Consider the following 12,730-nt stretch of genomic DNA (forward strand, 5'->3'; position numbering starts at 1 on the left):
TATCATGTGGCCAGTGCCTTCAGTCAGGCCAACATCACACACATCCTCTTCAGATACAGTGAAAACACTGTTTTTATGAGATTCACTAAACAAAATAATGGACAGAAACTTAATTTTGATGTTAATGTAAGTGGAGAATGGCTGCCAGGGACTAGGCTTTCTATCCTCCTCCTCTTCTTGGGCTCCGGCATTCAGCACATAGCCCAAGCACATCCTTGTACAACCTTGCTGAATGGAAAGATGGAAGGAGGGAAGAGGTGGGGGATAGGGAGAGAAGGAGGGGAAGGGAAGGAAGGAAGGAGGGAAAGAAGGAAGGAGGGAAGGAAGGAAGGAGGGAGGGAAGGAAGGGAGGGAGAAAGGGAGGGAGGGAAGAAAGGAGAGAGAAAGGAAGGAAAGAAATACTTAGAAATGGAAAGAAAAAGGATTTGAATGGAGAATTTAAAGTTAAAATAACTAAAGAGAGGGAACTAAAGATGAAGACCTACTAGAGAATGGACTTGAGGATATGGGGAGGGGGAAGGGTAAGCTGTGACAAAGTGAGAGAGTGGCATGGACATATATACACTACCAAACGTAAAATAGATAGCTAGTGGGAAGCAGCCACATAGCACAGGGAGATCAGCTCGGTGCTTTGTGACCACCTAGAGGGGTGGGATAGAGAGGGTGGGAGGGAGGGAGACACAAGAGGGAAGAGATATGGGAACATATGTATATGTATAACTGATTCACTTTGTTATAAAGCAGAAACTAACACACCATTGTAAAGCAATTATACTCCAATAAAGATGTTAAAAAAAAGAGAGAGAGAGAGGGAACCAGAGCAGAAGCGATGGGGAAGGAAAAGAAGAAACAAACCAACAAAAAGGAATGAAGAGTGTGAAATGAAGGAGAAAGGAAGTCAGGGAAGCAGGAGCTTGGAAGAGGGGATTTAGGATGAAGGACATATTGAAGGAAGCAGGAAGGACAGGATGGAGTTACCTGTGCCCCCTGTGGGCCAGGTAGAGGCATCATGTCACCAACCACCTGTAAGGCAGGCCACTCACTTTACTATGAACGTTTAGGAAAGTTCATAGTAACTTTAAGTACTCTCTACTTACTTACCTATTAACTTTAGTTACTAGTTCATAGGAAGATAAACTATGTACATTTAAAATGCTTGGGTAACGACCCATGGTTGGGAGCAAACACGACACCCATAACCTGAGGGAGAAAAGTGACAGGCGGGCACAGTCCCAGGTGCGGAGGTGGGAGTGGATGTGGCCAGTGAAGGTGAGTTAGGATGAGATGGGTCTGCCCAAAGCAGAGCTCTCCCCAGGTCATCTTCCAGGGAATGATCAGAGTAGATCCTAAGTGGGATCCTAAGCTGTCTCATTATCCTGGAAGAGAAGGTGGCTGATGCTTTACAGACCCCACTGCTAATGCAGAGCCACTATGGGCCCACTAGCTTTTCTGCAGGACAACCCTGAGGGTCCTGGACTATGAGTCAGGACAGGTGGGCCAATGGATTGTCTGCCCGGCCAGGGCTGAGTGCCTCCAAGTACCAGCTCTGAGTCCCCCACCATTGCTGTAGAATGAGGTGATTGGAGCTTCTTCAGGCTCTCAGCATGCTTACCTGGGACCTCAGGTTTGGCCTCAAGGGTCAGACATGCAGGTGGAGAATCATTCCTACCACTGTACCGGCCAGCATCCTGCAGTGGGTCAGCGCTCCAAATAGGGTTACACAAAAATCCCAATAGTTGTCTCCTGCTCAAGGCACAACTAGAGTTTATCTGGTCCTCACCTCTACGCTGGTTTAATTTCTCTCCTCTCCCTTCTGCTGCTCCCTTCCCCTGAAAGTTTTCTTTTTATCTTTGTCTGTCTTCTTTCTTCAAGACAATTCTACTTCCTCACTGGAGCCTCCCTTATCTACTCCCGCTGGTAATATCCCCTCTCCTTCCTCGGCCATCTGGTAGCCCCGCTGCATAAACTAGTCTGCATGTCTTGTTATTTTTCCTGCCATTACTCCTCCATGGGCACAAGCTAATGTAATATGCTCAAGGGCAAAAAACACGTCCTGGATTTTTCTTTGGACCCTCCTGAATACTAAACCAGTGCTCGTGTGGGCTAGGTACCCAAACAAATGTCTAGGAAACCACTTTTCCTTTACACACCTGGTTTTGCCTTACAGAACTCAACTCCACATTTGCAGCATCCCATTTTTGTATACCTTCTAGATTGTTTAGGGAGAGACTAAGAAGGAGGGATAAGTTTGGTGATGCCCATTGAAAATCAGACCACATTCGAGAATCAAATGTCTTGTGCTATGATGGGTGGAGATGGGGCCACTAACACTGAGATTTATTTGCCTTCTTTTTGGATTTCCCTCCTGTATTAAAGGACCTTGTGGATTATTTACGGGCTCACTCACATAGCGCTGCTTATGCCACCTCCATGAGCCCCCCGATAGCAGAGCAAATCATCAGAGCAATGAAACTCATCATGGGACTAGATGGGACCACGCAAGGTAAGAGGGTCTGCAGCAAGCACGTCTCCCGGGAATTCCTTCCCTAGACCTCTCCCTGTCTCCCTTCTGCCCCATCAACCTCCCCCCTTTTCAAATATACATTTTTTAATATATTTTTATATGTTTTATAAAATTATATTTATATTTTATTATATTATTTATTTTTATTATTATATTTTTATTATTATTTAATATTTTTAATATTATTATATTGTATTATTTTTATTATTTTTTATTATTATTATTTATTTTTTATATTATATATTTAATTATATTTATTTTTTTATATTTTTTTATATTTTTCAAATATACTTTTTTTTTCTTTTTTTTTTTGGCTGCATCACGTGCCATGTGGGATCTTAGTTCCCGGACCAGGGACTGAACCCACTGCCCTTGCAGTGGAAGTGCAGAGCCTTAACCACTGGATCGCCAGGGAAGTCCCTATACACCTTTGTCTTAACCAATTTGTAAATCAAGCCATATGCACATCAATAGTACATAATACATAAGAGTACACAGTACATAAATGTACTAGAACTGCCATCAACACACAAAAAAGCAGAGGATGCTCTTTTATTTTATTTATTTATTTATGGCTGTGCTGGGTCTTCATTTCTGTGCGAGGGCTTTCTCTAGTTGTGGCAAGTGGGGGCCACTCTTCATCGTGGTGCGCGGGCCTCTCACTGTCGCAGCCTCTCTTGTTGCGGAGCACAGGCTCCAGACGCGCAGGCTCAGTAATTGTGGCTCATGGGCCCAGTCGCTCTGCAGCATGTGGGATCTTCCCAGACCAGGGCTCAAACCCGTGTCGCCTGCACTGGCAGGCAGATTCTCAACCACTGCGCCACCAGGGAAGCCCCAGAGGATGATCTTTTAAAGCAATGAAAACTTTCTAATTCACCTCTCAATGTGATCAGCAAATGTGGATAATTTTTTTTATGAAGCCAAACTTGGTGTGTGTTTGCCTGTGCTTTCTTGGAACTGTCACTTGTGTTTCCCTGGGAACAAACTAGTCAATTTAATATTCGTTTTTTTTCATCCACCCACCCATCTATCTCATCATTCATTCATTCATTCATTACCAGCCAGGAGCTGGGGAGAAGAAATTCACCACTGTCCATTTAAGAATATATGGACAAAACACTCACAACGATAACTTACCAGCCATTTCTTTGGTGTTAGATCACCACAGCCAAGGTGTGCTACTTTGTTCAGCTCAAATGAGCTTAACCTTTTTTTTGAAAAATGGTTTCATCAGAGGCTCTTGGAACTCTCCATCTTTCATATACAGTTTATAGAGCTTCTACTATTTATCACAATGGGGGATAGTGATGACTAGGACAGTTCTTGCTGTCAGGCAATCTAGTGAGTGTGTTTGTAGAAGAAGCAAATTACCCTGGCCTCAGACCTGCTCACTGGACTATACAATCCGTGTGCCCTGACCCACCTCTCAGCTGATGTGAAACCCTATACTGTCTAGTGCAATGTTCCAAGCCTACTCTTTCAGTAGAAATATGGCGAGATCCATCATTTTTCAATTTTATTAAAACAGCAGAATACTTTATTCATATACACATTTTACCCAGAAGCCTACTATATATAAAACAGATTAAAACTGGGCTGGTGCAGATAATGTAGTGTCTCTATGTACCTCCAAGCCAATGGTCCCTGAAGCCCTTCCACTGAGCCCCCGTGCTCCTCAGTCACTGGGTTGAAAAGGATAGACTTTTCTTTTTCGCTAAAGCAAGAAAATGGCTTGGAGGGTGACTTTGTTCCTCTATGTAAAATGCAATGATTGACTGACCTCTCAGGTCATTTCCAGCCATATCTTTTGGGTTTTATGATTCTGTGTCTTATTGAATAGTCCATGTGAAAAAGAAATTCGTCGCAAAACACTGAGCTGATCTCCCTGTGCTATGCTGCTGCTTCCCACTAGCTGACTATTTTACATTCGGTAGTGTATATATGTCGATGCTACTCTCACTTTGCCTCAACTTCCCCCTCCCCTTCCCCGTGTCCTTAAGTCCATTCTCTATGTCTACATCTTTATTCCTGCCCTGCCACTAGGTTCAACAGTACCTTTTTTTTTTTTTTTAGATTCCATATATATGCATTAGCATGTGGTATTTGTTTTTCTTTTTTACTTTGCTACGACCTAGAGGGGTGGGATAGGGAGGGTGTGAGGGAGGCTCAAGAGTGAGGGGATATGGGGATATATGTATGCATATGGCTGATTCACTTTTGTACAACAGAAGCTAACACAGTATTGTGAAGCAATTATACTCCAATAAAGATCTATTAAAAAAAAAAAGGAAATGCGAATCCAGTCCATCCATGGTGCAATGCTTAAGGGCATAAACTGAAAGCAGCTGCCTGGACTTGACTCCTGGGATACTACTTAACATGCTGTGTGGTCTTAGGCAAGTGATTTCACTGATCTGCTCAACCCTGAGCAAGTTACTTGTCTGTGCTTCAGTTCTTCCAGCTGTAAAATAAGGAAAGGGATATTGATGAACTAAGGTTTTTGTGAGAATTAGGTAAAATAAGACATATAAAATGCTTCATTATGACTGAAAACAATTCCATCTATAGTAAGCATTGTATAATTGCTTGCTACATTACTTGGTATTATTCCTGAGGTGTTCAAGAAGTATTTGGACTATGTCTTGTAGGAAGGATTCTTGTGATGCAAGTGAGGTAAGACTAGATTTCCTTCAAAGTCCTGGATTAGTCAGGATAAGCTAAATTATGCCAGTGTAACAAATAAACCTTGAGAATCTCAGTGACTTAACTGAATCAAGGTTTATTTCTTGCTCACAGATCTAATACCAGATCTAATACAAATCAGACACCTCCCTGCCCACTTCATCTCCGTAGGAAGTGACTCAGGCTTCTGCGAGCTTGAGGCTTGGCCATCTCAGCACCTGGCCTCCACAATCGCCATGGTAGAGAGAAAGAACATCAGCCTGGAAGTGACACATCACCTTGCTTACCATGCATTGGCCAAAACTAGTCACATCGCCCACCTGAATTTAGGGAAATGGTGGTGGTAAGCTAAGAGATATGGATATAGATATGAATAAGCAGATATCTTTAAACCTTCTAAAGATGAAACTCGAAATAGACCTGTCTCCATTCCCACATGAGCTGTCCGGTTGTGTGAAAAAGCTGGTCCAGAATCACTGGAACTCTCTCAAAGTCATCTTAATGATCTTCTTGACTATGTGCATTTCTTAATGGAAAACAATTATTTGAGACTAAAGCTAAAATGCCAGTTAAATGAATTGTCCTATGATGACCAGAATTATCCATTGGTCATATTTTCAAGATGAATAACTAGAAAAAAGTTACCCTGAAAATTAACCTACGTCTTAATAAAGATCACTAATTTCTTAAGCCCTGTAGTGTATATATTATCAGCATCTGGTGATTAACATGTCCCCAACTTGACAATCTTTTCCTTCCCACCTCTGGAAGGCTTTACCACTTCATCACAGACAGAACTCACTCTGTTTATCTGACCAAAAAGATCTGCAGAAAAGTTACACTTATAGACATGATCATAAGAACTTTGATAGCTATCTATTGTCAGTTTTTCTTCCTCTGAGGGGAGAGGTATTTCCCTTGGTTCTCTCTCTTGCCTTATAATTAAAGAATCGCCTGGTCATTATTTTTAACCTCCCAGTTAAAGGGTCTCACTTCACTCTTTTTGCCATCTTAAGAGGAAAAAAGAAAGAAATGAGAAAAGGATATGTGTTCAGTCTCTGTTCTCAGAGTCAAGTTAAGGGGAATCAGGGAGAAAGATCGGACAGTTTCTTTTCAAAGGAACTAACAAAAGAAAGTGATAAAAAAGAAAACTGACTGAATCATCAGCCAAGTTTCAGATGGTTCAGCCTGACATGGCTTTTGAAGAATTCAAAAGCACACAGTGAATCATCACGCTGGCCTCATTGACAACAATGCCTGCTTTAAATAAGATAAACAAGTCTGGTTGGGAATGTTGCAGTAACTCACCCCTTTCTGCAGAGATAGACCAACTCTCAGGGTAAAGTTGCCCAAAGCTCAAAGGGCTGCACTTTGTCGAGCCAGAGCTTCCTTACAGGATCTGAGAAAGCACCCTGCTCCGAGCCTTGATCTTCGGCTGCTCCCCTGCCACTGTGATTGGAGCCTTTCAAGGCTTTGTTTTGGGTTGAGTTTGGGGAGCGGTTGGCCAGATCTGTTGCTTGATGAATGTCTTCACTTTAATCTGCAAGGCAAAGCCATACGCTTCAAAGAAAGGCAGACTACAGGGATAAGGTCAGTGTTCTTTGAAGCCAAGGTTCAAAGATGAAATAGCAGTCCCAGTGAAATGACAATGTTTATGAACAAACAGCCACCTTGACTCTGCAGCCAGGCTGCTCGTGGAGTTAATGCACCACAAGCTGAGGGGCTGCAAGCCACCCAGGCCTTCCACAGGCACCGAGGCCCTTCTCGTCTCCTGTCCTGTCACCTCGTGCAGCACCATGAACCCAAAGTGGAGATTTGGTTTCTCCATCCTAATGGATGTTGGGTGGTCCCCCAGCCAAACCAATGCTGTAAGCCCTTCAAGGGCAAGAGCTGTGTCATGAATTAGTTTGGTGTCCCTCTGAGTGCCAAGCCCAGTGCTCAGCTTAATAAATATGCCATGACTCAATTTCCATCTTGCAGACCCACTCGATTTCAGGTCAGCGTTTATGCTAAGCAAGGAGCCTTGAAAGGCTCCAAGATGGAGGGAATGTTTATCTCATAGGACTGGGAGCTGGGAGTCAGTCCCACACCAGTTGTGGCAGCTGAAGGGATGACTCAGTGATGGGGATACCTCAGTGATGAACACCACTTTTGAAGAGGTCCAGAAAGATGGCACTCTGTCATATTCTTCATCAAGACATGGCCCAGGCCGGAGGGTGAGGCCCAAGAGACAACAACCACTCCCCTAAAGAAAGCATCGTCAACAATTGTCTTATTATTTATTTAAATCTTTGATATATTTTTCAATTAATCAGTCTACATTCTTTTTGAACCCCCAGTTGGGGCTCTCTGTCCCCCAACTCTGGGTAACCTTTCACTTCTCAGAGAAAATAGAAGTTGTATCGCGTGGAGGGGTTAGGGTGCGTGCTTTCAGCCAGACTGCATGGGGCCCGATCCTCGACCCACCACTTGCTCCATGAATGGCAAGTTGCTTACCCTCTTTTAGCTTCAGTTCCTTCATTGTAAACTGGGGTTGTAGGGAGGATTAAGGGATGTAATGTAGATAATGAACTTAGCATGATACTTGATGCATAGTAAGCACCCAATAAAGGTGAAAGTTACTATTATTTTTAACTCATCTGCTTTCTCCCTTTCCTTCTCTAATTTTTCCAATCGTTTTTATGCACCCTGGAATTTTCCTGTCTCTCAGGCCTTACACCTACTCCATCAGCACATCCTGCAGCACTTCCTTTGACATATCCCAGGAATCAGGTCCCTTCTCACCCCCTCCACCATCGCCTCCATCACCTCTCACCTGGATCACTGGGATGATCTCCACTCCCCACTCTTGCCTTTTTATGACTTGTTCTCCACACAGAAGCCAAAATTATCTTTTAAAAAAATGTAACCCAGATCATATCACCCCTTCACTCAGAACTTTTCATTGTTTTCCATCTTTCTCAGTGTAAAGTCCAGACTTTGGCCTTCCGGGCTTCTCCTGATGTGGTCTTCCATATTTCCCACCACACTTTCCCTTGCTTGGTCCACTCCAAGTAGCTGGCATACTTGTTTTTCCTAGAACGCAGGGAACAGCTCTCACAAAGGGTCTTTGCACTTGCTGGCCTTTCTAGAACATCATGTCCAGCTAACACATGCATAGCCCGTTCCCTCACTTTCTTCACATCTTTGCTCAAAATCAGCCTTATGAGAGGAGCAGCTGTATCCTTAATTGCACACCCCTTCTTTTTTTTTTTTTTTTTTTTTTTGGTGGTACACAGGCCTCTCACTCTTGTGGCCTCTCCCGTTGTGGAGCACAGGCTCCGGACACGCAGGCTCAGCGGCCGTGGCTCATGGGCCCAGACGCTCTGCGGCATGTAGGATCTTCCCGGACTGGGGCACGAACCCGTATCCCCTGCATCGGCAGGCGGACTCTCAACCACTGCACCACCAGGGAAGCCCTGCACACCCCTTCTTGTCCCTCTAATTCTCCTCACCTTGCTTCATTCTTAGTAGCATTTATGAGCACCTGACAAATTACACACGTATCTGCTTATTTTCTGGTTTCCCACTAGGATGTAAACTCCAGGAGAACAAGCATTTTGCTGTCTTGTTCCTGACACCGAGAACAGTGCCTGGCAATGACAAGTTCTCAACAAATATTTGTTGAATCCTTCTCTCTTTCCCTCTTAGCTCAGCAAATAAACGACCCTTATCTCTTCCATATCTCTGTGCTTGATTCTCTCCCTTCCTACCTTCTAAAGGCACCGGCCCCTTTTCTCAACCAGGAACCTGTTCATCTCCTTCATCGTAAAAAGCCTCCCCTCACCCCTTCTGTTTCAATAGCTGTCAAGTCGCACACCTTCCATTGCTGCAGATCTTCTCAGAAGAATGGCCGTCTGCCTGCCCCCCCCACTCCTCCCCCTCAGCCATCAGCCCTCATCCTCTGCACATTTCCATGGACTCTGTTCCCTCAGAGGCCGCCGCTGCCCACCGACCCTGTTAGTACTTCTCCAGCTGAACTTGACTGACCTTTCCACCTCATCCTCTCTCCTTGAGAACAGTCTTCCCTTGGTTGTGGAAGATGCTGTTCTTTTCTGGTTCTCTTTTATTTATTTGTCTGTTCTTCCTCCCTTTCTCCGCTACTTCTTCTTCCCCATTTGCATTTGCCAGAATTCCATCCTCTGCTCTCTTTACATTCCCCTCTGCACATGTATGCCCCCCTTTTTCTTTTCTGTGATGTAGAAACGTGCTTCTCAAACTTGAGCCTGTATCAGTGTCTCATGAAAAGGTGATGAAAACTTCTCCACTTCAGAACAGACAATAGATCACTCCATTGGCTAAGGCATTCCTTATCTGACCAAAATGGCTCTAGGAAAAAGAATCTCTGTGATTTCATCAGTTTTTCCTACTGTTACTTCAGTGCTAGGCTGATGGGATAATCACCAATGCTGTGAATCACAGAACCGTTTTTTGCTATCATATACATGGAAATATTTGATTTGTTTATAATTGAGTGGTCAGTAGTGTTTCCCTAGAGGGGAAAAGAGTAGTGGAAATTTACTTACAAGTGAAAACAAATACAGAGTTCCAATTCCTAACATATAATATCCAACTTCAGTTGAACACACCTTCATCATTGTTAATAAAATCTCCTATGCTTAAACAATAAAGTTAAGAAAAATAGAATTTTCTATTTTTCTTCAAAGTCACACTTGTCCCTCTTTGCCTGTAAACAGAAGGAGTTTCTGGGTGGCAGGGTGGGGGACATGTCTGGATGTTGTATAGGTAGAGAAAAACTAAAGGTAAAATCAAGATGGAATAATGAATTGTGTTCTTCCTGGAAATAAAGGAATTAGCTATACAGGATCCTCAAAAAAATATAGGAATTTGACAGGATGGAATGCAATAGGCTGTTTTTCCTTTTTAATTTAATATATTTTCTGAATATAGTATTCTGGGATTATTGCTACAAAAAGATGAGACAAATAGTATTACCATCATCCTTCCTCAGTCATATTAGATATTATCCAAATAATTTCCTCAATTCTCCACTTTCAATATTTCAATATGGAGACACAGGCTTTGGTGAACTATAGCAGGAAGGCTAATAAGAGAAGGATGGGGAAACTGACTCGAAAATTAGAGCTAAGTACCCCAGCCATTGTGCCAGTACAGGAATTTTGCCTCAAGCTGAGCTTCCTTTGCCCTTTAGAAAATCAGAATTGTGATGAGCCCAAGATCTGAGGAGGAAGTATTAAATAGACATGCTCCCCAACAGAGGGCCTCCTCACACTAACTTTGTGAGGTTTTTTTATTTCTTGCATGACTTGAGAGGTATTCAAAACATTCCATCTGTGAAGAAGCTGTTACTTTGGCCCTAGAATTCTGCTTGCACATCTCATGCTGCCTTTGGCGAGACTGAGGAGTGAAGACCCTCAGCTAATGGGATTGTTCTTTCTTCTTCTGAGTATCGTCCTCTGGGGTAGCGAGGCTCTCCATTCCTGAACTGGGGAGGTGATGTCTTTTAAATGTGCATTTGGTTATATTACGGTGTCACTACTTTATGGTGACACTGCCCATTCTAAAGTTAAAACTGAGTATTCTGTCGCTTCACTGCAAAACCCCTGGTTCTAGTCCCTGAGAATATCTGAGGGGTTAAAGACCACTGTGGTTTCTGTGCAAAAAGGAACAGCAGTGGAAAAGGGGGGATGCATTCTGTTAGTGGATGAAATTCAGATCATGTTCAAAAACACATATAAGTCAAAATCAAAGAAAACAATTGGAGTCCTCTCTGATTTCCTGCAGCTTCCACCTTCCCGCATTTTTCACCCCTTGACCACCATCCAGACCTTCTTTGTTCCCGACCCCGGACACAGATGCCCTTGTATTTTCTACTACTCCAGCTCACCTCTCAGAACAGGCTCAGACCCAAACTTGGAGACCAGTTGAAATCTGGACCCAGGACAGCTTGGAATGGGGGTTCCTGCTGGAGTGACCCTTCTAGCACCTGCCACCAACCCAGAGAGACCACCCCTAACCACCCTTTCTAAAATATCACCCCCTCCCTTGCTGGTGACTCTATCTACTCCCTTATTCTGCACCATTTTCCTTCATAGCACTTACCACCACCTGGAATTATGTACTGTTTCCTTGGTTATTTTCTGTCTCCCCAGGAGAATACAAGTGACATGAGGGCAGGGACACTGTCCCCAACTTCAAACAGTATATGTTGGCTGAATGAATGATCCCATTCAGTGTAAGGTTTGGCTGTATCCCAGCAACTATTCATAAGGCATTGGTACCACCAATTGGTATTCCCTCTATCTAGAAGATTCTCATCTCTCTCCACAAGCCCATTACACCCATTCTTTATCTCCTGGATCTCTGTTCAGCCTTCTAAGTCCTCTCACAGTGGCCACAGTCAAGAAATAATCCTTCCTTCCTCTGTCTCATGAAATCTTTGGCTCTTATGTTAGTCACACATACCCTAATCCTAGTCCTCCAAATGGGTAGTGATTAATTAATTAATTGTGCCTTAAGCATCAAATATGTGAATGAATGAAAATGGAATGACTGAATTTGGGGCTAAGCAGATTTCCTGGACAAGGCTTGAATTCTAATCACTCTCTATAAACAACTACAATATCATTTCTTTAGAGGTTACTTATGGAATTATTTTGGTTCAAATACTGGAGTTATAATCACTTCCTTGGTAGATACATGCATAAGCCAAAATGTAGAGTTCCTTTCCTATTCTTTTGAGAACTGAATGGTTTTACATGATTACCTATGCTAAGGCTTTGTCTAGACACCATCTAATATAGAGGTAAGTCAGATAATTCAAGCCATTACTACCAAATAGCAGAAGCAAAAATGGAGTTTTTCCTTTAATTATCCAAGCAGTTAGCTGAATCCCTCACTTAAGGTTTCCTAGGGAGACACCATCCCAATCTCATAAATGCATTTGACGCACACAGTCATCAGCAAAGACTGGGCACCAGCTAATCCTCTCTGTCCGAGTTGAAGTACATTTCCAAAACAGAGGCGCGCAGGTGTTCTTAAGCATCCAAACTGGCAGTTTCCATTGAGTATGTTGGAGGGACCTCCTCCCCTCCTCTTCTCCATCTTAATGATGATTTGCACTTAGGGTCTTTTTCAATCAAGAGACTTCCGGTTTTCATGGCATTGTTTGGTGACTAGTAATGAGAGGTTGAAAAAAATAAAATTAACACTGAAAAATTAGAGTTTCCCTTTACCAGGGCACTATTTAGCCAATGAAAAGTAAAAGGGCATTAGGATTTTGAATCCTTGAAAATTTTTCATGGTATCTTTCTTACAAGGTCAGTATTAGTTAAGGTTAATTAGTTGTTGTAACAAACTCCAACATATAACACAATAGGCATTTTTTTGTTGCTCATATAGAGCCCAAAATGGGTGTCAACACAGCCTCCTTCCATCTTGTGGCTCCTCCAACTTATGGCTTCCAAGGTTGCCATCAAAGGGGTGAGGAGCCAAGAGGATTGT

The 12,730-nt window shown here is 43.0% G+C and overlaps 1 protein-coding gene across 1 annotated transcript in view; it reads left to right on the forward strand.

Moving 5' to 3' along the window:
* SPTLC3 (serine palmitoyltransferase long chain base subunit 3) overlaps positions 1-12,730 on the forward strand; it is a 133,991-nt gene that overhangs the window by 95,912 nt on the left and 25,349 nt on the right. Inside the window, exon 9 of the mRNA XM_060078233.1 lies at positions 2,377-2,503. Coding sequence (XP_059934216.1) covers positions 2,377-2,503 — 127 coding nt within the window. The remainder of the gene's footprint in view (positions 1-2,376; positions 2,504-12,730) is intronic.

The sequence above is a fragment of the Mesoplodon densirostris genome, chromosome 16 (assembly GCF_025265405.1).
Source record: "Mesoplodon densirostris isolate mMesDen1 chromosome 16, mMesDen1 primary haplotype, whole genome shotgun sequence".
NCBI classification, from domain to species: domain Eukaryota; kingdom Metazoa; phylum Chordata; class Mammalia; order Artiodactyla; family Ziphiidae; genus Mesoplodon; species Mesoplodon densirostris.